The sequence below is a fragment of the Microtus pennsylvanicus genome, chromosome 10, assembly GCF_037038515.1.
Source record: "Microtus pennsylvanicus isolate mMicPen1 chromosome 10, mMicPen1.hap1, whole genome shotgun sequence".
In the NCBI taxonomy this organism is placed as follows: Eukaryota; Metazoa; Chordata; class Mammalia; order Rodentia; family Cricetidae; genus Microtus; species Microtus pennsylvanicus.
In genome coordinates, this window is record NC_134588.1 from 67308223 (window position 1) to 67333091 (window position 24869).

Genomic DNA, 24869 nt, shown 5'->3' on the forward strand with positions numbered 1-24869 from the left:
CGTAGTTTGCTGATACCTATTAAAGCAGGGAATGTACGACAGTTTCCCTGTCTTCTTTCTCCTGGATATATTTATAATTGGGCTACAATGCAAAGGGCTTTTCTGTTGGTTAATTTATTTCCATTCTGAAAATATTTTTTTTTGTTATGTAGCAGAGCCATAGATCATCCCCAGACAGGAGCAAAATTAGAGTCCATTGCAGGGGACTTAATCTTGGTCCTGCTGAACTCAGAGGAGTGAATGATTGTGCCAGTAGTCAGAACCCTATTGGCTTAGAATTTGCTGGAGAATTAGATTTCTGTTACTCGAACTGGGAGCCCAGTGAAAAATGGGAGCACAAAGATTTCCTAATTCCCCTTGGATGTTTCCATGAACGTTTGTCCCCAGTTACACCTTCAGTTGCTTAGAAAGGTGATTCAGCGCAGCACATGGTGGGGGATCAAGCCCTGAGGGTGGATGTGCAGAGGCCAGGGTGTAGAGGAGCTAACACACACGTGGTCATGGCTGCACAGTCATACATGAGCACCGTGTCCTCTTCGTTCTCCGTAGCTTGCAGCCCGAACAGAGCCATGTCAGCTGAAACTCTGGCTCAGGGTCTGTTCGCACACGATCCTTTCCACTGCCGCTCCTTCCCTTCAGACTTTTCCCCCTCCTTAAATACGCAGGACTCACTCCTGGCTTTCATTCCCAAAAGGTGCATATTGATTGCCATCTTTTCCATGCCCCAGAAGAGAATCATGTCTGTGTTATGAAATGTTGTTTTGTAAAACTGAGCATCCACAAGCCCTTTCTTGTGGTAATATTAGGCTCCTGGTCCTTACAGTCCTCTTTGTAAATTCCTCAGCCTATCCCTCTGAGGGAGAAGAGGGGAAGGTTACAAGGCCCGTTCTCCTTTTAGCCATATGCATGAGAGAATCCGGAGAAAGCTGGAGAGCCCCTGGTTGCTCCCATGATGCATGTGTGAACAGTTTACGGCTAACTCTCCTCTGTAGCATAGAGTTCGTTTCCCCACATTTCTGAAGCTGATTGAGACATTGTCTCAAGAGTCTGGACCTTAGCATTCTCCCCTCACCTCTGCCATTGGCTGAGGTAAGGCTAGCCGATTTTCTTCTCTCATCTCAGTTTCTCTAGTACAGTGACATAAATAGCTGTATCAATGAGAAGGAGGGAAATTGACCTTGAACATTTGTTGGGGGCTACGTATCTATGATTTAACAATCACAGCAATTCTTTGAGATAAAAACCATTATTCTCAACTCTCATCACCATATCGATACGGTGGCCTTTGCTTGGCTTCTTGTACTTGTCAAGCCCTTCCCCCTTGGGTCTGGCACATTCGCTTTCTCCTCTATTGAACATCTCTTCTCCCCTGCTTTTTGTCTCACTTCCCCTGATTTGTATTTCAGATGTTGGTTTAGCTGCAGCATCTTCAGGCATAGCTTTCCATCTTAACCTCTTCGCCAAACACGTGACGCAATTTGTAATTATTCGTATAGATGGCAGAGACTTTGCCCCTTTTCTGACATACCTACCTTTTAGTACGTCAACAGCTGGCCTGCAGGCAGTGTTCCAGTAGATACCTGTTGAATGAATCTGTGGGTTAGCCTTGGCTTACCAGGGACTGAAGTCATGGGAAGTAGTCCATTAAATGCCTGTTGAATGGATTCTTGGGTTAGTCTTGGCTTACCAGGGACTAAAGCCATAGGAAGTATTCCATTAAATGCCTGTTGAATGAATCCATGGGTCAGCCTTGGTTTATGAGGGACTGAAGTCTGGAGAAGTGGGGTGATTTGCCTAGGGTCACCTAGCTAAGAATTGGACTCAAGCTCAGGTGTACTGCGTTTTGAAGCCCAGGGTAAAGGACTTAGGTGTAGCAGTGGAAGAGGGGGTACTGTACCGTCCTCTAAAATAGCAGAGAATTCAACCCCTCCCATCCCCAGAACCCTCTAGTACTCTCTCCTCACTATGTTTGAATGTTTCTGTACAGCCGGCCAGTAGTGGTACAGGCCTTTAATCCGAGCACTCAAGAGGCAAGGGCAAGTGGATCTCTGTGAGTTCAAGGCCAGCCTGGTCTACATTGTGAGTTCCAGGATAGCAGAACTGTTTCACAGAGAAACCCTATGGAAAAAAAGTTTCTGTATTATAGGACCAAACCTTCAGAGAGAATATTCCAGTGGAGATGACGTCACTTTCTTAAATATGGAATTAACCCCCCCAATCACTTTATCCTCTTAGCAGGATCTGACCTTTCCAGTGTTCCATTTAATCATTTCCAAACACATATGAGTTTGATGTCAGTCACATGATGTGATTTCCCTTTAATCAGTGAGGACAGAGTGGAATAAGAAGCGTAACCAGAAAGCTATAGGTACCTAATTCAACTGGAGTATGGTGTCTTGTGTTTGCCAAGATTAATAAAGGCTGGAGGAAAAAGCAATGTGTGTGTGGCCTCCATAGTCTAACTCCTCCCTAGTATCAATGTAATATATCTAACCAGTTAATGGATAATTATCGTTTTATCTTGGGCTCGTTTTATAGTGGTTCCAGTAATATCTTATTGAAAAGTCTTAGCTGTATGTAGAGCACTTGCTCTTACTTCCTCTTTCCACTATTAGCACACTAATGTTGCTAGAGTGCTTTCTTTAAGATGATTAAGGATAGAAATGAACAAGAGTAGTTCTTTTGCCATTCAGCTACACTATCATGTCCTCAAGGAAATTTTAAAATACAACTTTTTGGCATAATTATGCTATTCTGCCATATATTCATTACAGGGTTATTAATCACACACACACACCCTTGAGAACTCTGTCACGAGGAAAGAGCAGCGCTGTGAGGAGCAAAAGCTCTCTCTCCATGGTTCTTTAGACTCCCCCATCTTTCTTTGAAAGAGTTCTCACCCCAACCCCCATCTTTTACATGCTACAAGGACCTGGATTGTCCACCACCAGAAGACACAATCTGGATGTGAGCATTGGACAATCAGCACCATTTTTTCTCATTCCTGTCAACATTACGAGCTGATGGGAAGGCAGCTGTCACTGCCTGAGCTCTGAGCTCTGAGCATCGTGTGGGATTGTGGAGTGGGCGGAAGTGGCTGCTAAAGGCCTGTCGGTCCCATCACTTGGGTAAGCAGGAAAGTGAAACAAACAAACAAAACCAAAAACAGACTTTTCTTCGACTGCATAGTTTGTTGTTGGTTCACTGGAGCTGAGATTTGTGTAGATCTAGCTAGGGCTTAAACCTAAATTCCATACTCTATGGCTTTCACCAACTTATCATGAATGAAATTCATGCCCTGTGGGCAGCCTGGGTATGGCAGTTCTGGTGAACTTGTCCATATTGGGTTTCATGGTTGAAATTGATGAGGACGATTGACCAGGTCTCTTCCTCAAGAGGGTGCCAGATTTCATTACAGATGGTCGTGAGCCACCAAGTGGTTGGTAGAATTTGAACTCAGGACTTTTGGAACAGCAAACAGTGAGTGCTCTTGACTGCTGAGTCATCTCTCCAGCCAAACAACATGTCATAAACCTCACTACTTACAGTAATAATAATATTCATCAATGTTTATTGCGTGCTCACCTAGTGGCAGAAGGACACATTCTACGGGTTCCACACGTCTAACACATATGGAATCCATTTTCTTTCACTTTGTCTAATACATCATTTGCTTCACAGTTTAAAATACTGATTTTGAAAATTGGCATATACGCAAAAATGGTCCACCAAATGTTAGTTACTTACTGAGGGTTTTACAATGTATTGTTGCCGTTGACCAGATTTTTCCTACAAACGTTAAATAGCAGTTGAGGAAGACAGTTCTTACGGTGTTTTTCCACTAATGAGTCATCTGGCAGATAACTCTCATCCTGAAGTTTAGGGACAGACCCTTCTCCAGTACCAGAAGACTTTCCCACATAATTGTCTGTCTCATACCACAAACAGCAGAATAGCGCAAGAGATATTGCCAGTGCTGTTTTGTTGAGGAGGAAACTAAGGCATGGTGATAGTAAGTAATGTCCCCAACATTATCTTCCGGGGTCCCTGCCTTTAATCCACACATAGTTTGCTCCTCTCAGTGCACAAAGTGAACTCATGCCCCCAGTGTGGGTACAAGGACAAACTTCTGCAAGAAGCTGACCTCCAAAACTAAAATAAATTGGAGTCTTTCAGGATGAGTTAGTGCGGACTGCATTGGGTGGCTGGCTTTCTTTGGCTATGAGCAGGACACCCTTTTAAATTTAGGCAGAGTATGAAGTAATGGAGTCTCCTATTCCTTATTTCTCATGTTAGAAACACCCCAGCATGGGCTGCGGCCACCTGGTTGGCATTTCTCAGGTCTGGAAGACTTCTCTGAGGTCGTACTCGTCCCTTCCAGTGCCTTCTTCCCCACAGATCCATATTTCCCATCAGGAAAGGGCATGATATTAGCTCATAGCACTGAATCTTCCACTGGTTAATTTAGAAACTGCAGGCAGCACAGAGACTTAGCTGCCCGTGGGGACTCGAGGCAAAGCACTCGAGAGCCAATGTTCCGAAAGGAACCTCTTACTCACCGGATCTTCCGTGCCCAAACTCCAGCTTTCTCAGGCCATGCTTTTACAGAAAGCAATCTATACCATTCCAAAAGAAAAATCATGTTTATTGAAGAAAATGACCCCGGTAAATAAATGTAAAGGAAACACCTCTCTGGAGGCATCCGCAGGCACCTTTCCAGGTCTCAGTCTATGGAATTATGCCATCACCGCCTGAGGTGCGGTGCTACGTTATGCGCTCACCGTCATTCCCCCCGCCCCCCAAAGCAGCATTTCTCTAAGTTATGAGACTCTTCTTTAGAGCCCCTGCAGCCTGACATTCTCCTGTCCATCCTCCTGCAGCTCAGTAGGCGGCAATGCTGCTCTGAAGAGGCCTACAGTCTCTTTCTGCCTTGACCCTGCGCACCTGATTATGATTTTATGACCCCCGCCGTCCTAATAGCTGCTTTCTCTTTTCCTCTCTTGTTCTCGGCAGCTTTTTGCAATCTTTGCATTTGCAACATGTGGTGGCTATTCAGGAGGCCTGCGGCTGAGTGTGGACTGCGTTAACAAGACAGAGAGTAACCTCAGCATCGACATAGCCTTTGCCTACCCTTTCAGGTAAGGAATGATGATTGGTGCTTCACAGTCTCACCGCGGGAGGCTTGAACCCTGTGGATTCTAGGAGAAAAATGAAGGCTTCGAAGGGCTTCTGGGTGGGAAGATATTCTGCTTGAAGCCACAGAATGTCGTAACTAGAGTGTCCACCTGCCACTCCACACTGGGAGGATTTGCTCACTTTAATCGAGTATTGATTGTCCTTCAATTAAAGCCTCCCGCTATGGCCCGGTGTTTGGGACTATCAACAGAGAGACTCCGCTTATATAATCATTTTCTCCAACTTTAAGATTTCTCACATTCTATCTAGATTTGTAGGTTACATATAATTTTATACTGACTGTGCACTTCTGATTGATAACATTTTCATGATACTAATATCTAATACTGTCTCTGTGTACCAGATAAATCTGCTTAGGTGAGTACCTGTCCAATCTCCTTTACTCATCCCAATGACAGTTTGAAGGAAGTCCCCTTACCATCATCAGTTACATCCTGGGGTATGGACAGATGAGTTCATTTTCCCCTAAGACCCTCTCTCCTACCAAGGGGCAGAGGCAGTGTAAGCCAGTGTTACAGCTCTGGAGTGGCAAAGGGACACCTCTGGAGGCTGGAGCTGCAAGAGGAAAGTTCTGGAGGGAAAGGCATTCTGACTTGTTGGGAAGTCAAGCTTGACTCATTGGGAAGTCAGGCTATTCCTGAAGCTGGGGTGTGGTGGGGGATAGTCTACCTGCAGTGCTTGGCAATCCTGTTCCTCTCCCAGAGAGAGCAGTTATAGCTGAGTTCTGCTCTGTTCCCCTTAGGGAATGTTCGAGCAGAGCTGTTCATTTCTTCTCCTCTGCTCAGCTCTTGGCCAAAGATGTTACTTCTTCTGCTTCACTCTGCTAAAGGGAAGCCCCTGCAGAAAAGTAGCAATCTCCTTTGGCTCCTGGGAAAACTTGTTACTTTTTTCTTCTCAAGTTCCCTAAGGGAACAGGTGAGGAAAGGTTCTTCTTTGTTTTTGTCTGCTCAGAACCCCTAAGGGAACATACCAGCCAAGGTCCTTTTCTGAGCCCATGAAAGAAGATCTTCACCCAAAACCCTTTTAAGAAAGAAATTTATTTGGGAAGCAGGAGTCCAGGAGAGTGGCTGCCTCTGCCAGTGAGAAAGGGCAGCCAGCAACTGAACAGGCAGAAAGGCTTGCATGGGGCTTCTTAGGGGTGGATTTTTCTGGGAGAAGATTTTTCTGAGAGAAGATTTTTCTGGGAGAAGATTTTTCTTTTCAGGGATTGGTCAATTTTCCTGCTCAGGGATTGATTGGTTTAGTTGGTCAGGGGCAGAGTTGACTCTGGTTTTAGGGCCAAATTGTGTTTCTATTTTACGGATCCTTTTTAGCCTTTTGGCTCTATTTTCAAGGCTAAGACACATTTCTTTTATAGGTTCTGATTCTAGGGCCAACGTGTATTTATTTGGCTCTGTTTTCACAGACACGATGTGTTTCTTCCATTCTGTGTTCTGGGCTAAAGTGTTTCTTTCACTGGCTCTTGTTTCAGGGCCAGGGTGGATTTCTTTCAGGAGCTCTGGTTTCAGGGCCAGGATGGGTTTCTTTGATTGGCCCTTTTACCCTAATGGCAGAGTTTTAGTCTACCTAGCTTGAAAGAAATTCATATCTCTATTACTATTCTTAACTTGATACAAACAACTATTTCAACCTCTTTATCAATTCAACATCTGTTCATGCCTATAGATTGATTGCCAGATGTCCTTCAAAGCTTGTTCCCAACCTCACATCTTATGACTCTGATCCAGAGACCTAACATGGACTAACTTCATTCAATTTTGAAATAATTTATTCCTGTAAGGGTTCCATATAATTGACATCAAGTAACTTGGGGAGGGAAGTGTTAAAAAACTTTCAACAGTGTTTTGGTGTGTTATCAATATACGATCTGTTCATTTCATTGTAACATTATCTTCTGTGGACCTGATAGTGATTCTATAATTACAAAGAAAGTAAAAATAAACCTTTACAAGTTTTTTTTTGTAAGCAGGTAAGTGCAGTATTTTCCAAAAACATTTTCATGGATCCTGATAAGACTATCACTAAAGGAAAGGGAAATGAAGGAAGAGGAGGGAAAGAGAAAGACAGTGAGAAGATGGGAGAAAGAATTTAGGAGTATAATGGAACAAACTCAAGAAATCCTTTTTAGTGCTTCATCTTTCTAATGTGCATTTTGAATCATCAAGAGACACATTGTTTCCCAAACATATTCCCCATGGAAATTCTTTTCTTCCCTATCAAGTAACTCAGAGGATTTACAAATTGTAGAGCAGATCTTTAATATATCAGCCTCATAAACAGTCTAAAACAAGTGTGTTTTTATTTATGGGCAATGGAGCATAAGAAGTGATGTCTTTGCATCTGAAGGATGAAGGAAGTAGAACCGATATTGTGTTCAGAGTATAAAGCTCAGGTCTGCTAAGCACGTCTCCCTGGGGATTCACTGTTAATGTCTGTGCTGTGCTGGAAAAGAAGAATGTGAGGAAGCTGACTCTCCAGGAGTTCTTGTCAAAACCCTTTTCTTCTGGAGTGGAAACCAAGCCAGTGCCTGTTCAATGATCAGTGTTCACTGTCTAGAATCTCGAGTACCAGATGAGAATGCCAATAGCCAGGCAATGGGACTGGGATGTTGCTTCCACAATGATCTCTGAACAGGCGCTCATAGAGGTGGGTAACCGCAAGGTCCACCCTTTTAAGGCAGTGGTTCTCAACTGCCCTATGCTCTCACCCGTTAATACAGTTCCTCATGCAGTGCTGATCCCCAACCACAAAATTATTCTGTACTACTTCACAACTCTAATTTTGCTACTGTTATTAGTCATAGTGTAAACATCTAACTTGCAGGGTGTCAGATATGTGACCCCTGTGAAAGGGTCATTCGACCCCCAAAGAGGTCTTGGCTTTTCTGTTTCCTTCCCGACTGCAGCATCATGCATGTGGGCCTAGGAAGGGCATCTGGAGAAATGGGGTAAAGTTGGTGGTATTTTTATTCTTGATCTGTTAAGTATCAGTCCCTTCATTTGAAAGAATTTGACTGGGGTTCTGACATAAAATTGCACAACCATTGTTTCTTAGTCCAGAATTTTCTTTCAAACACTACCTTATTCAGGAGTCCATATGCTATTGGAAGGAGGGCTGCTTGTTGGTTCCCTCTACCTGGTTCCTGGCCATCCGGCTAGCTTAGCCCAAAATAGCCACACAGAAACTGTATTAATTAAATCACTGTTTGGCCCATTAGCCCTACCTTCTTATTGGCTAACTCTTACATCCTAATTTAACCCATCGCCATTAATCTGTGCATCACCACGAGGTCGTGGCCTACCAGCAAAGTTTCAGCACATCTATCTCCAGCGGTGACTCCATGGCATATCTCCCTGACTCTGCCTTCTTCCTCCCAGCATTCCGTGTAGTTTCCCTGCCTACCTAAGTTCTGTCCTAGCAACAGGCCACTGCAGTTTCTTTATTCATTAATGGTAATCACAACACATAGAGGGGACTCTCACACCAATATGCAAAGCAGATAAAAGACTGAAAATATGGAAGCCGAGAAGGGATGAGTCTGAAATACCCACCCATGAGCTATGTGAACTCCCATAATAGAGAAGAAAAGAAAGTTTGATTCTCTGTTACCATGTCCACACATTTACTGCTCATCAAACTCCCACAGAACACCTTGCACTGTGCCCTAGTAACATCCATCCATCTAGGAGAAGTGTTTGGCTTGCAGTTTCAGCTCCACATTTGAATACGGCGAAATGCCATGCCCGTCTCTTGTGGAGAATGTTCTCGAGAATAAGCAAGAATTTGTAGACATTATTGTGTGTATGTGAAACTCCATAAGCCACCGTCAGTGATTTGATAATAATCCTTGAATTATGATGGGAGCCTTCAGTAGCTTTTAACTGTTCGGTTTAATTCACAAACACAATGAAGACATAAACTCAAGCACCAAGTCATTGAAACAAAAAGAGATAAGAAGTAAGTTACGGATGGCAGGTTGACAGGGACTTCTCACCTGGTTGTCAGAAGAGGACTTCAGTTAACATGATGTCAATTAGAACATCTAGATAACTCACAAAGACTCAAATGCGGCTTCTAGTAAATGAACCACAGTATGTGCTTCCTCCACACCACCGTCTGAGTATGTTTTGCTTATACTGATGGCAGAGAGGATGCCATTCAGCAGTATGTCGCTTTATCATAGAATTAAGACACCTGCCACCTGACCTTCCTTTTGGCCTGTGGCTAAAACCAACAAGTGGCACTTAACTGTTCTCCCTTTTCCTGTAATATGTTACCATGGTGTGAACTTGCTTGACATTGGAAGGTGGGAGGTGAGTTCTGCGTCTCAGATTCTTAGCATGCCCCTTAGACGCTGAAGTGCAAAGCAGGGCTGCTCCTTTTAAGGGTACCTAATATATTTGAGGAACACCCACCCAAAGAATGCACATGCCTTGGGCTGACAACTGAATGCAGCACAAAGGAGGTCAGGACTGCTTTTCCTGGGCTGTGGGGGTGGGGCAAGCAAGCAAATGAGAAACAGGACAGTTTATAAATCTAGAACATCCACGGAGTGAATTCCTAGACAGCCATTACAAACATTTGACGATGTGTGAGATGCGCCCTGAACAAATACAAGGCCCCGTCAGCGATGACTTGGGTTGGTTTTCATTCTAACTTGTTGGAGGAGAAACCACCATTTGCCTCATATTTATCCTGTCCCTTCCTCGTTCCTGGCTGGACTTCCAAGCAAGTGCAAGCCTGGATCGCCCTTAAGTTGTTTCCTCTAGCTATAAGAACTTGCCTGGCTGATAAGGATGGTAGGAAAAAACACGAAGAAGTTAACATTTCCTGGCATAGCCCTCACCCAGTGGCAGCTGTGAGGAGTGCCTCTCATGTGGCACAACTCTAAAGCATGTTCCATGCTACAGATTTTCTCAGCGATACCCAGCGGGAGAGCTGGTATTTCATGGTTAATAAAAACCTAATCATTGCATGGCTTTTTATCATCTTCTTTCCTTCCCGGTCCCAGTAGAGCATTGCTCTTTTTCTGTTTTTAGAAATAAGTCCTCCAAGAATAAGTTGTCCTTAACTCTTCATCTCAGAATCTATGTATTTGATGCTTTTGTGTCATGGTGAGCAGTCAGGTACTGGTGACTTACAGGGGGACAGATGCCTTTGGACCAGCATTGCACGGGGCCCTGGTCATCTTCCCACCACCAAGAGCTCTGCCATTTTTTTCACTCACCATGATTACCCAAGACCCTGTGAGATGTGTCTGTCAAACAGACAGTGGTACTTTCCACAGTGTTGAGTGAGATGCACAGGCAGAGCAGAATGTTGACATAAGACCTGACATTCAATATGCTTTCCTCTAATATATTATCTGCTCTTTCTTCATCAAATCAGGGTAGCTGGGAATTAGCTAGAGAGACGAAAAGATAACTGATTAGCAAAGGTATCCTTGAAGCAGCAACGATCAGGAGACTATAGTTTTCCTTCTTCTTACATGCAAACATTAGAAGGGCTACATATTTAATTGCCTTATAACAATTAACTTGCTTTTGAAGTTCCGGTGTTCTTAGGAGGGATTATTATAGGGTTTTTGTTTGCCATCCCTACCCCAGACTGACAGAATGGGGGACTCTGTCACATGAACATGGTATTGGGGAAATTATTTATTCATCGTCACTGGGGCAGGAGAGGGAGATTCACCCTGAGCCCTAAGATCCAAGGATGGAACATTCACCCCAAAGAGAAGGGAAGCAGACCGCTCAGTTGGCACTGACGGAACAGGATCTTTTCCCTTCTCTGTCTGTGGTTCCCCCTTCCTCTTTGTAACATTTGAAAAAGTGCAACTTAACAGAAAGGCCTTGGAATTTGGGTTTTTACACAGTATTAGCCACTCCGTCAGAGCTGAGGTGGGAGGAGAGCCTTTCCTTAAGATCCATATGCAGAGACAGTGGAGATAAACGCTTCTTTCCCTCCCTACCATTGAGCCAGTGGGGGAAATACAGGCCATTAGGCTGCAGTGTTTTGCATCTTGTGTTCCTGAAATTCTGTGTCTACGCTTGGCACTTCATTTTTATTTCTCGTTTCCAAATGTTTGCACTCTGTTTAGGGAACGCTTCAGAAATTTCCAGTCCATAACATCTCATTTTAACATTGCACCTGAAACTGAATTTTTTTTACGATAAGATTTGGTGCTGCCAGGCCCAGAGAGTTTCAATCCTGAAGTCAAGGCCCACAGGCCCAAGGAAAACCCCAAGCCAAAGAGCTGCTTTCAGATCCAAGCTCTACTATCTAGTGGATGGGAAGTTACAAGCGCTTGGTCTGAGAGTTGAGACGGTGCTGGGCCTTCGTCTCCCATGTGAAAATGAAGTCGTAGTATCCTCTTCACAGTCTGCCAGTGGCCATCACCTAGGTAATAACATCAACCGTGTGGACTTGTGGATCACAAAGCACGCTGTCGGTGCTGGTGTTGTTCCCAATGAAGTCTTGTGCGAGAAGTGGGCGCTAAGGTTCACTTAGACAACAAAAACAAGGCAGAGAGCACGATTTCACAACGATTTATAGAGAACATTGTGGAGATTGCAGAAAATGATACAGACGTTCACACTGGCTGACAGCATTGGGGGGGGGGTCAGGTAGGAAGAAGCTGAGTGAACGTCAGAGTAAGCTGCCTTAGTTAATTAATCCAGGGCTCTCCTCCCAGCCTATAAAGCTTCTACAGTGGATCTGCTGCTATGCTTCTCTCGAAGGAGAGCAGTGGAGAGAAATCTGGTGGCTGTCCTGCTTTGGATTTCTGCCAACACATAGTGAGACAAATATCTGAGTGCAAGTTGTTTTCTTGGCAGAGGCTCATGAGAAGCTCCTAAGAGGGAAAGAACATGAGACTGGGGACAGAAAGGTGGCCACCGTGGGCAGCTCGGGGACCTGAGATTCCATAAAACAGTCAACAAGACATCTCAATAGGGCTTGAGAGTCTCAGTGATGATCTAACCAGTTCTGTTAGTTACTGGTCAAAAGCTAGGCTTGCGGGTCCTTGTTCCATCTGCTGTTCAGGGAAGCCACCAGTCAAGAGACTGAGTACATCGAAAAGGTATCACATTGGAGTAGGAAGCTGCTTGTTCCTTCCCAGCTGCCCAGACTCGAAATAACCACACAGAAGCTGTATTAGTTAAATCACTGCTTGGCCAATCACTTACGTGTGTTGCTAGTTAGCTCTTACATCTCGAATTCACCCATTTTCATTATTTTATATTTTACCATGAGGCTCATGGCCTACCGGCAAGGTTCTAAGTGGCAGCTAGCGTTTACATGATGTGTTGATGTAATTACACATGAACGCAGACCTGAAAGATCAGAGGAGGGCTCTTTGAAGACAGCTGAGCCACATAGTGCAGGGAACGTGTTACACGGGAGTAGATAGGCCTGATGTCTGATGTGGGAAGAGAGCTGGGAACAAGCAGAGAAACATGTGCTTGCTTGATTGGGAGGCAAACGGCAAGAGACAAGGCAGAAGCAAAGGCTGGCTTGAAAGGTTCAGAGTTTACGCTGTTTGAAATGGGGTCAAGGGTGGGAGCGGTGAGTGGATCTGGCTGTGCAAGCAGATGGTAAACTGATCCACTCCTTAGTTTTCCACCACCTCTTTAAAGCCCTAGAGACAGGGACAGTGAGGAAGACCGTGCAGTGATCAGGAAGGAAGTGGTAAGGAGGGGCAGGCCACGATGTCTGTCTCTGCATTGCCTTCCACACCTCACCTCTGATAATAACACGCATCTACAAAGTAGCTCTGTTACCAACATTTTCCATTAGTTTTGCTGGGGAAGTTGTGTTGTATTAGGCCATGGGGAATGATTTCAGTATTTTAACTCTTTTATTCCCAGTTTTGTGGAATCCTCTTGGGGTCACTGTGTCTTCAACCCTAGGTGACAGCTTTCCCCCTGCTTGATAGCACAAGCCAACTGAGTTTCAATGAATGATGAAGATGCACAGTCCCACTGAGACGTATTTGTGAATGCATTTCTGAAGACCAAAAAGCACTGGAAAGTTATGAAAGAGGACAGCATACACCCCATGGGTTATCATTTTAAACGTTTCCTGTCAGAGTTCATTCTGGAAAAGAGAACTCACTTCAGGTAGCTTGGTTTTGAAAAGATCAATATAGGAAGTAACTTGCAGGAATGATTTGATTGGTGAGCTCTACAGATGTGATGGATTAAACCATGTGAGAGAACAACCTACAAAGGAGGTATCATTTATTTTAGTTTATAGTTTCAGTCTTTGATCGGCTGGCCCCTTCCTTTGGGCCTGACTGGATGTTGTCTCGCAGAATCCGTGAGCTATGAAACTCCTCACCTTATGGTAGCTGGGAAGCAGAGAGGTAGCAAGGGATTAGGGCAACGAGGTGAGCCCCAGTGACGCACCGCCCCCAGCTAGCGTCCGTTCCTTAGTTTTCCACCATTAACTTGCTTTTGAAGTTCCGTAAGTACTGTTACCTGGAGGGCAGCAAACTTTAAGCGCATGAACCAGGAAAAACACAGCATATTCACACGATAGCAATCAGAATCGGGCTCTTCAAGCATCCAGAAACCAACAGCTAGAAAAGAAACCAGCAGCTAGAAAGAGGAGTCACAGCCACCCCTAGGGCTAGAGCAGGGTTTGACAAATCAAAGCCCAAGAGCAAAATCCATCTGGCCCCCCACTTCTATTAGCTTGACACGCTCTGAGAATGGCTTGTATTTTCAAATGATTATTTTTTAAATGTTGCTTAAGTATCAATTTGACAGACACTGAAGTCACCTGGGAGATAAATCTCTGGACACGTCTGTGAGGGACTGGACAGACGAAAGTGAGCCTCTGGGAATGACTAACAGAGATGATCTTGATTAATTGAGGACACTGTGGGTGGCACCATGCCCTGGCTGGGTATCCTGGACTGTGTAAATGAAGAATTCATCACTTGCTGGTCCTTGAACATAGAAGCAATGTGACCAGATGCTTTAAGTTGCTGGAGCTTTGACTTCCAGGACAGGGTGGACTGTAGCCTTGTAACCCCAAACAATGCTTCTCCTAGCTTGCTTCTCTCGGATGTTTTAATACTGCACGAGAAAAAGACACTCAGACAACTTTGAATACCCATCAGTCAGTCTCAGTTTTGCCATTCAGACTATAAAGCCTAGACCATTTAATATCTGACCTTTATTAGTGGTCTCTGGGCAAGGCTCATATAAAGAGGCCCTAATAGTCTCCATTTGCACACAGGATGAGGCCTATAGCAATAAGAAATTCCAAGAAGGGAGAGATACAGGGGGAAGTGAAGGTGTTTTTAGCGATACTTCTAGATTGATGAGAGACAGGAGAAACTCCTGGCCTTGTGTTGCTCCTGACCTCCAGGTTGCCAGGCTGCCACCAGAGATTTCTCTGGTTGACATCACTGGAAGCCAGTTAGGTGGAACGCACTCTGAGATGCCCATACGTGATGCAAACAAACAGGTGTTGACAGGCAGATTCTCTGTCTTAACCTCCATTTCCTTTTCTAGAGGATAAGAATTTGACGAGTTGATTGAGGATTTTTTTTTTGTTGTTGTTCTAAAAGGTGAATTAGTTCTCTAATTCAGGAGATAAATAAAACTCTGGTATTCACCAGCTACCATCAGAAGGAGAAGACAATGTATTCATGCAGTGAGACAACGCTTAAGCACCTCCCTCTCTACCGTGGAGGACTAACTCTGGTAGCTGCCCCATTGGGGTAACGTCTGAACAGGTTTTTAAAGATCAGGATCAGAGCATGTGCTGGCTATGAATATAGGCTTTGCGATCAATGTAGATGTTTCTGTTGGCTGTAGGAGCCAGCCATGATAAGCTAAATATGAACAGACCACCCAAAGGAAGTTCTTTACTTCCAATCATTATCACCTGCCAGAGTAGGACTCAGCCATCAATAAGTTTAATAAAGGCCTGAGTCTCAGTGGTTTACTCTGAAGCAATACCTGGTTGCAAGAAGGACCATCAACTAAGGTTACCTAACACCACCTAAGAACAGACCATCCAAAGGAAATGCCTAATGTTTTAACCACTGTAGATAGGATCACCTGCCAGCACACTCACCAGGACACCCCTAGATGAATGTTAGCCAATTAGGGGTACTGAACCTTAGAAACCCCTCACCCCCACTTTTATTACTATAAAAAAAACAACTCTGAGCTCGGGGCTCTGGGTTTATTCCAATACATTGGACATGCGGAGAGACCGAGTTTGCAAACTTACATAAAATAAAGGCTCTTTGCATTTACATATGGGACTCAGACTCCTTGTTGACTTTTGGGCATAACAAGTCTCCCATGGGGATGTGATGAGAAGCAGAGATTAAATCAGTGTGTGGTGAGCATGTCCTTCATAGGGTTCTCTGCCTCACTGGGTGGGGTTTCGCAAAGCACAGAAGGGGATGCAGTGGCAAGAACCTGGTGACCTGGGTAAAGCTCTGTAGCCTGAAAGAAGACAAGCACAGCTTTTGTCTTAGTGATTCCATTGTGATAAAACACCATGACCAAAAGCAACATGGGAAGCACAGGGCTTGTTTCAGCCTACACCTCCCAGGCCACACCCTGTCACTAAGGGAAGTCATGGCAGGAGCTCAAAGCGGGAACCTGGAGGCAGAAACTGAAGCAGAGGCTATGGAACGCTGCTTACTGGCTTGCTCCTGGCTTGTTCACTTAGCTTGCTTTCTTACAGCCCACAGGACTTCCAAGCCCAGTGGTAGCACTACCCAGGGTGTTCTGGTCCCTCCCACATCAACCGCCAATCACAAAATGAACCATGGGCTTGTCCACAGGTCAATCTGGTGGGCGCGCATTTTCTCAGTTGGGGCTCCCCCTTCTTTAATAATTCTGGTTTGTGTCTAGTGGTCATCAAACTAGTCAGAACACCTTTGTTGAAATTTGTAAAAATAAGGTCTAGTTTTCCCCTACAATTTTCTTCTTTCCAGAATAGAAAAGAGCACGGGACTTTGAGATCATCACCAAATGGTGAAGGAAGTTAACCACAGCAAGGTTCAATAAGTATCAGAGAAAGGGACCATTACATGCATATGTATCATATCTCGTGAGAATGTAAGTGCCCACTCCAAGGTCTCATGAATCTGAGTCTCTACTTCTTTATCATCTGGAAAGAAATAAAGAAAGATGTCCAAGCTTTATTTCTGTCCCTTCCAAAGGAGGACTAGGCGTCACATGGTGTACCTTATGAAGTAAAGCCAATACCGACTGAGTGTGGGGACCCATGTTCCCTTCGTACCTGACCCCAATCCATCTTTGACAGATGAGTTGCATTTTTCAGAGACCGAAGGGCCAAAGGTAGAGGAGGTAAGCATTCAAGATGATTGCTTGCTAGACGCACAGACGCCAGAACTGAATTGGAAGGGCATCGGGACCAAGGACTCTCAAACAATGGAACCAAGAATCTCAAGGAATGGGGAACTGACACTCATATTTCCTTCCCAGTTCCCCTTCCAGAGCTATCTGTAGGAATTCAGAGGTCCTGGGCTTTAGGCTCATTCTTAGTGTGAGGCTTGGGGGCTCCCTGCCTGCTCTTATCCCATAGAATGTCTCCTAAAAATGGAAAGCTCACCATCCCACTGCAAACCTCAGCAGCAGCATCACGGTAGATGAAGTCCAAAGCTGACATTTTAATAAACACACGCATAATTCTGATCAGATAGCACATAGAAAGATGCTTACCTAGAGAGGAGGAGGTAGAGCTTCTGCTGACCAAAGCCTCATATTTTACATTAATATTGATGGTCTTAAAAACAGATTGTATTTCATACAAACGCTGCTTTAATATATTTACCATGAAAAAAGCAGAAATAGAAAAGTACCATAAATAAGCAAATGGCTGTTACCATCTTTTATTATTACACAGCCAACTGTAGCACATATCGCTATTAGAATGAGAGGAACCTTAACACCAACAGGAAATCATAAAGCAATTTAAAGTTATATAATTTTAATACAAATGTTTAATAAGCAAGTGGCAGCTATTAACTCCACACTCCCATGTATGCTTTTGAGCATGCCCTTAGCAAAGCCTGAAGTGCTAGATGCCTTGTACCTGTAGCCCAGCTTGACTTGAGGGTAAAGTCAGAAAGAGGAGATAAGTGAGTCCTTTTTGTTCTTGCAGGTGTGCATAGATTCATATGCATAATTATTGGCAATTAAGTCTGGTTGGTCATTGCTCCTTAATGTCCTAGGAACGCTGTAACAGTCTGAGCATTTATTTTGACTTTGTTTCTGCGGCTTAACATTCAGAGACAAACTGTATTTGAAACCACACAACCAGTAAATGCTTTTCACTGGCATCACAGCCAAGTTGTTTACCATCACATCGGATGCTTGCCTGAGATCATGGGATAATTGTGAGTCATCTTCATCACCATTATGATCAAAGAAAAGCTATACGAATCATTTTACTGCATGCCATGCCATGAGCTGTGCAAAGAGACCGCATGCATCACCACCTTTTGTGCCAATGGTACCACGATGAGCTAGCCGTTCTGAGCTGATGATCGTGGAGGATGAACATCTTATGGAAACTCGCGTAGTTAATAAGCACGGGAGCCAGTTTTGAGCAGATGTGTTTAGCTCACCCAAAACATCCAGAGACCGCATTACTGGTCACTAGTGTATTATAAAGAGATGCTGTCAGCTGGCAGAGCCTCCTGAACCTTGCTTCCAAGTTTGCAGCCTGCTGTCCTCAACAGATAGGTGACACATGCCAGGAGGCCTGGGGAATGGCTCAGAGCCACTGTATTCCTTAGGACTAAGAATTACGGGTGTTTGTTTTCTAATTGATTTCCTGAGCCAAGCAAGAAACCCTGAAGGAAAAACAGCTCCTGTCTGGAGGGGAAATGATTACTCTTTTCCCTTTTGCAGCTGGCTGGCAATGATCGAGCTGTTGTTGATGTAGCTGGGAGAACTCTGTAGGCTTCATTTAGGAGATTCTGTACTGCTTTGGTGCACGTCAGTTAGAGACTGGGTCTTGAGGAGTTACACAGATGAAGGGTTTCTAAACGCAAGGGCTTTGCAGGGGTTTAGGGCTGTTGTATCCTCTTTCCTTGGCAAGGGCATGGATGGTAGAGGGAGGCAGGGGTGAGGTGAGAGTTTCCCTAGCTAATCAGGGAGCATGAGCACCTTTGAGAGCAAAGAACCCTTAGTTATAATGTCCCTGAAGCTGAGTGCTGAAATGCGAGAGCTACATTTCCACGGCCAGAGCTTAGGCCACGTCCACGCCATGTTTGGTTAGCTTTTGATCTTTAAAGCTTAGCTCTGAATGATGCCCCAGAGTCTCTACATATGTGTTTTATTTTAGTGGACATGGAAGGGATTTCATTTCTACTGTGTCTCTACCACCTTCCATTTCATCCTCCAAACATCCTTTTTATTGGAAATGATAGCATTTGTGTTGTAATAGGAGCAGCGGGGCTGTGTCCCCAGCACCCTGGCCGCCTGCTAGCTTATGCCCCAAAATAATTACACAGACACTGTATTCTTTTAAACACTGCTTGGCCCATTCTGCTTGGCCCATTAGCTCTAGCCCTTACTGGCTAATTCTGATATCCCGATAACCCATCTCTAATAAACTGTGTAGCTCCGGTCTTACCGGGAAAGAATCAGCATGTCTGACCTGGCGGCTTGCTTCATCATGCGCCTGCCCGGGAGAGCGGAGCATGGCCTCTCTGAGCTCACTTCCTCTTCCTCCCAGCATTCTGTTCTGTTTACTCCACCCACCTATGTTCTAACCTATGAGGGCCAGCCAAGCAGTTTCTTTATTTTTTTTAACCAATGACCTTCCTTCATCACATTTGTTTTTGCGCAAAAATTTCTATTGCAAAACAATAGGAGACGGTAAAATAGTCAGTGGCTATCAGGAATGGGGAGTGGGCGGGACAAGTGAGCCAGCAGAACACAAGGGAGTGTGTGTGCATGTATGTGCATGTGTGTGTGCGCGCATGCATGTATGTGTGTGCATGTGTGTATGAGTGTATATGTGTGCATGTGTGTATGTGTGTGTTTATGTGTGTATGTGTGTGTATGTGTGTATGTGTGCATGTGTGTATGTGTGTATATGTGTGCATGTGTGTATGTGTGTGTTTATGTGTGTATGTGTGTGTATGTATGCGTGTGTGTATGTGTGTATATATGTGCATACGTGTGTATGTATTTGTGTATGTGTGTGTGTGTGTATGTGTGCATGTGTGTGTGTGTGTGTGTATGTGTGCGTGTGTGTGTGTATGTGTGTGTGTGTATGGAAGTCAGAGGGCAGCCTCAGATGTCCTCAGGTGCCACCCACATAATTTTGAGTCATGATGTCTCTTTGTCTTGGAGCTGATGAGGCTAGGCTGACTGGGCAGTAGATTCCAGGGTGCCTGTCTCTGCCTCCCCAATGCTGAGATTATAAATACATATCACAATGCCCAGTATTTTTAATGTGGGTACCTCATGCTTGTGATTATCTGTCCTTTAGCAACTGAGCCATCTTCTCAGCGCCACAAAGGATTTTAAGACAGTTGAAAATATGTTGTTTCATGTACATATGTCATAATGTGTATTTCTCCAAGTTGACCAATTTCTAAAGCCGGAAGTAAGCCTTAGTTTGAAGGCTATGGACTGCAGGTGACAAAGACATCAGTTGCATCAGATATACCACTTTAGTGGAGGATGCTGACAATGGAAGGGGCTTTGCCTGTGTAAGGGAGAAATAAGACATCTTTGTACACATCTCTCAACCGTGAACATAACACTACCCTAAAATACATAAAGACTCAGGATGAACGAGGTAGAACATTGGACCCCCTTCTGAACACTTTACAGAAGGAATCACCTCGGTAGTTTCACACTGCCTTTTTATACCTTCAATTTATGTAGAACGGTTCTGTTAGAGTTATGATATTGCAAATTAATATTTGCTTATTTACAGGTTACAAGAATTCTTTAAATCCACAGCTACCATTTTTATTGGCTCATAACTGGGCCTCCATTTTCTGCGTAGCTAGACCATAATTGATGGAGCCAGTTGTCTACCAATGCACATATTGTTTGTTCCAGTTTTTCACTATTACAAATAAGGCTACCACTAAGACTGTTTTGTAATTTCACTTTTCAGATGAAATTACTATGAAAAATGCATAACTTACATTTTTATATTTTTTCTAAATTCTTTGAATCATAATATTTGTATTCCTAACAAAAAGATATGAAAGCACTTGTTTCCTTATATTGTGCTTGATGGAAAACCCCTTAAGTACATTTATTTAATTATTAGCACGAATGACCACAGCCTTCTATTTATTAGGCATTTGGATTCCTTGCAAAAATCTTCTTGAAAACCAGAGTTATCAGGTTTCTTTTAAAACATGTTTTGCATGTGTGTATGATATGTGTATAGGTGCAGGATTGCATGTGTGCGTGGGCAACAGTGGAGGTCAGAGGGCAACCCTAGGCATCATTTCCGGCCTTTCACCTTGCTTGAGACAAGGCCTTTGGTTCACTGCTGTGTACATCATATAACTGGACCTTGAGCTTCTGGAAATTTCCATGTCTGCCTCTCATCTTGCTGCAAAAGTGCAGGGATTACAGACATGACCAACTTCATCTGGCTTTATGTGGGTTCTTGGGATGTGAATTCAGGTACTCATGCTTCCACAGCAAGTATTTTTCCCAGTGAGCCATCTCCTAACCCCAATGGCAATATGATTTTTTTTTTGTAACCAGATCTTCCTTCTCCCTTATTCTCCAAGCCCAGTTGTTTTTATTAAGTCTGGATGTTCCAGTGTACACCTGTGAGATTTGCTAATTGAGATAGTATTTCAATATGGTGCCAGCACTGCCCTTAGCTATGGGGGCCTTGAAGATGAAAGGGGAATGGGCTCTCTTTGCATGGCTGTCATTATTTTAAAGAACAAACTGACATTCATGACATTAAAACCTAGGGAAGCTACACTGCCCATCTAGAACTCACAGTGAGACTACCGTTAAGCAAGAATTTGCATTGACGCCTCTGCAGTCATTGCCCAATATGACAGAGAGCCACACTACAGATGATTAGCCTGTTAATCTTCTGTAATGGCGAGGAAGTCTATAAGAAGTTGCCCAAAGTAACAAATTATGTTTACACAGTGTAAGATAACATTTTGAGAAGTTGTAGATCAAATTAATTTACATTGTGGTGTTCATCATAACAACACTCTTTAAATGTTGGCATCAAAAAGACTTTAGGGATGTGTGGGTTCCTATTTCCTCACAGCTAAAAATTGTGTTGTGGAATAATCTGTCTTGATGGTACATTTCAAGAATTTATTCTTATTTATATCTAGATTTAGTTTATTGTTTGCCAAAATAAGAGGAGATTGGTTTCTTTGATCTTTTTGCAAGTCGTTATAGCAATTGTCAAGAAAGAGTGAGCACCACAGATAAAATGCCACTAAATGCGATTTTTTTTTTGTCAGTGTGAAAGAGTCTTAGATCAAGATGAACCTTACTTACTACTTCCAAATCTCGAATTATTGCTCTGCTCTTCGTGGTCTTTAGAAATAGAATTCAGACCCTCTATAGAGCGATTGTTCTGTAAAGAATGATAAAGTTTAATGTTTGCTTTATGCACATAAAAATGCAAAGCATCAATATTCTGCATCGGAGCAAAGAGTGCCATAGAAGGAAATAAATGTAAATGTGTTACGTTGTGCAAGACGAAATGAGAAGGTGGTGGGATGGCTTCTCAGCTCAGATCATTTCTGGTGCCAGACGACGGTGTCTCTGGAGTTTTAAAAATCACTTCAATTTCAACCAAATGCCTCTAGCCACATAAACAGTGTGTCTCTGCCACTTTCTATAAAGCGTCTATCAGGAAGTGAGATGAAATCAGTAGGGAAAATAGCAAACTCAGCTCTTTTCAGTCTCACTGTATGCCGGCAGGCATCATTGGAGGCACGGTGACCTTTGAGCCCACATCCATTCACTTACTTGGCCAGGAAACACTTGCCAAGTGCGCAATGGGAAGGGGAGAAGCTCGTCTTGTGCTGCAGATCTAGCTCATGCTTAGCCCCACATTTGGGTCCCTCTTTCTAATTCAACATGAGGTGAGGCGTTAACCAGCCAATGGCTGATAAGTCACATCTGTCACACAAAAAGACAGATGTCTTGGTGCTGGAGCTCCAGTGTTAAAAGACTGAAGCCTTAGTAGGTGCCTCACTGCAGTGGGGGGAGAGGAGGAACAATAAACAGATAAGCAAAGGACCAGGATGATGCCCCTTGCAGTAGATGCAATGACAAAAATTACACAGCGATGTGAGGGAGACCGACTGAGGAGGGAGATAAGGAAGCCTGTCGTGGCAAGGCACAGTGGACATGAGAGCTGAATGACAGGAGGAATAAGGCATGCAGATGATGAGTTCATGGAGACGGAGCAGCAGGGGTAAGGATGAGAAAGCAGGGAATGAAAAAGAAACTGAGAAGAAAACATAATTGCAGGAGGAGTGGAAAGGGCTGCATTGAGGCAGGCGGGGCCAACAGCACAAGGCATCGTGGACTCCAGAAATGCTCAAGCTTCACTCCAGATGAAACGAATATTATTGGCTTAAGTTAAGGGTGGGATGTGATCTGATTTAAATACTTTGAGAATCATTTTAGCTGTTATGTGAAAAATGTTTTTAATGCCATATGTGCATCAGTTAAATGGCTGTTTACTTAGGTAAGGGCTGGTAGCTTAACTATGGTCTTAGGATTTTAGAGGGGATAGGATTAGAAATTTTTAGGATATATTTAAAAGTATGATTCGTAGAATGGTTTAGTAGAAAGAAGGTATAGGTGACAAGTCAGAGAAGAAAACCTGGGAGATAACGGTGTGGTGGAGGTTGGTCGAGATGGACTGCCTTGTCTAATGTTGACAGGCGAAATTGTGGGATTTGTCAGGTGAAGGTGTCTTATTTTTTGCTTGTTGTTTTTAATAATTAATGCCCTGTTGTAAAAAGATATACGTTAAACCAGATTATGTCTTTGGGAAATTTGCACTGGGAAAGCTAGAGAGTGAGAGGAAGCAAGCCGAGCCAACTGAGGTTTCCTGAGTAGCTATAGTCAAGGCCAACAAGTCTGTGGGGGTGTCCACTTGAGCAAAATCCAGGGAAGGGCAGAAAATCCGCATCACAAAGGAAGCCAGTGGAGAAAGGAGGGCTGGGCAGGAGGTGGTCCTTAGAGGGGCCTTCAGTCTTCGTTACTTTCCAGCTCTGGGCCGGTATCTCTACACAAGTATGTTCTCTATCAATATAACTAAAAAGCTGCTCTCTACCAGACCAGGCTAATCACAGCACATAAGCAGGGACACCGCGTGCACAAGTATATGTCAGAAACAGTCACTGACTTCAAGCTCAGTTCGGGGACAAGCAAAGATAATACACTAAGAACTGTGGAAATTCAGAAGGGTAAACTGAAGACACTAAAACACTGTTTAATACTGGGATTAAATATATTTGGTGCTCAAATAATGAATAAAACATACAAGTTGGCCATTGGAATTTACATTAAGAGGAAATATAAGCAGCGTTGTGTAAGGTATCAAGTTTGCCACATTTAGGTCTTGCTGTTTATCCCATCTGCATACCATTGGGACTCTCAGTTACTATTTTTATTTGGTTGACCTAACTTTTGTCATTTAAATACAGACTTTAGATCTGTCTACCATCTCACAATCCCTGAGACTCCCATGTCAGGACCAGAAACACTAGCGTTACAGCAAAGGGAGCCAGACACCTTCAGATCTGTTTCCTTCATCTAAGAGTTGCAGGTTCTGCATGGGTTGCTGTAAGTGGAGACTGAATTTTGCTTCCAGACCCAAGTAATCACACAGAAACTATATTAATTACAACACTGCTCAGCCAATAGCTTAGGCATATTCTTACCTAGCTCTTATATCTTAAATTAACCCATTTCTATTAATATGTCTATAGCCATAAGGCTGTGGCTTACTGGAAAGGTTATGGGCATATTTCTTTTTTGGCAGCTACCTGGCATCTCCCTGACTCTGCCTACTCTCTCTATATATATCTCTTCCAGCCTGTCTATACTCTGTCCTATCATAGGCCAAAGCAGCTTCTTTATTAACCAATGGTAATAAAACATATTCATTGCTTTTGAGGTGTTTCATACTATTTCTAGCATGTAAGACTAGCATTTCTCAAGTGCCAGGTCACTAAAGATTAAGTTAACAAATCTGAATCAACCCCACATTTTAGGGCATGGCATGTAGGGAAGTCCTTGATTGATTAATCATGCCTAGCTCATAGAAAGCTCTCAGTAAAACATAGCCACCATTGTGGCAAGAGAGGTAAGACTTAATCCTCACACTGCATATCCATGCTAGTCGTCCAAGATTCTGACTTCACTGTACCCGCTTTGAAAGGTTATTGTGGCAATTAAGCGAGACGTTCCTTAAACATAGTCTGGCACTTGAGCCTTCACCGTTCTCTTCAGATTTTATTACCGGCTATGTTTTACTGTGGATGGTGTAAGATGTGACAGCTTGAAGAACACTTAGTTGTAGGAAAACCCCTGTTTAATTGGATGTAGCTGATTTTCTATGTTGTTAACGGTCATGCTCGTCAATTTGACACACCTGGGAAGACAGCGCCACAAATGAAGAGC

At 43.7% G+C, this 24869-nt stretch overlaps 1 protein-coding gene across 3 annotated transcripts in view; it reads left to right on the plus strand.

The window, feature by feature from the left end:
• The window catches only part of Synpr (synaptoporin), a 328081-nt gene that overhangs the window by 194004 nt on the left and 109208 nt on the right, over positions 1-24869 (plus strand). For all 3 annotated transcript variants that reach the window (XM_075988599.1, XM_075988598.1, XM_075988600.1), the window contains one exon: positions 5014-5138. In XM_075988599.1, coding sequence (XP_075844714.1) covers positions 5014-5138 — 125 coding nt within the window. The remainder of the gene's footprint in view (positions 1-5013; positions 5139-24869) is intronic.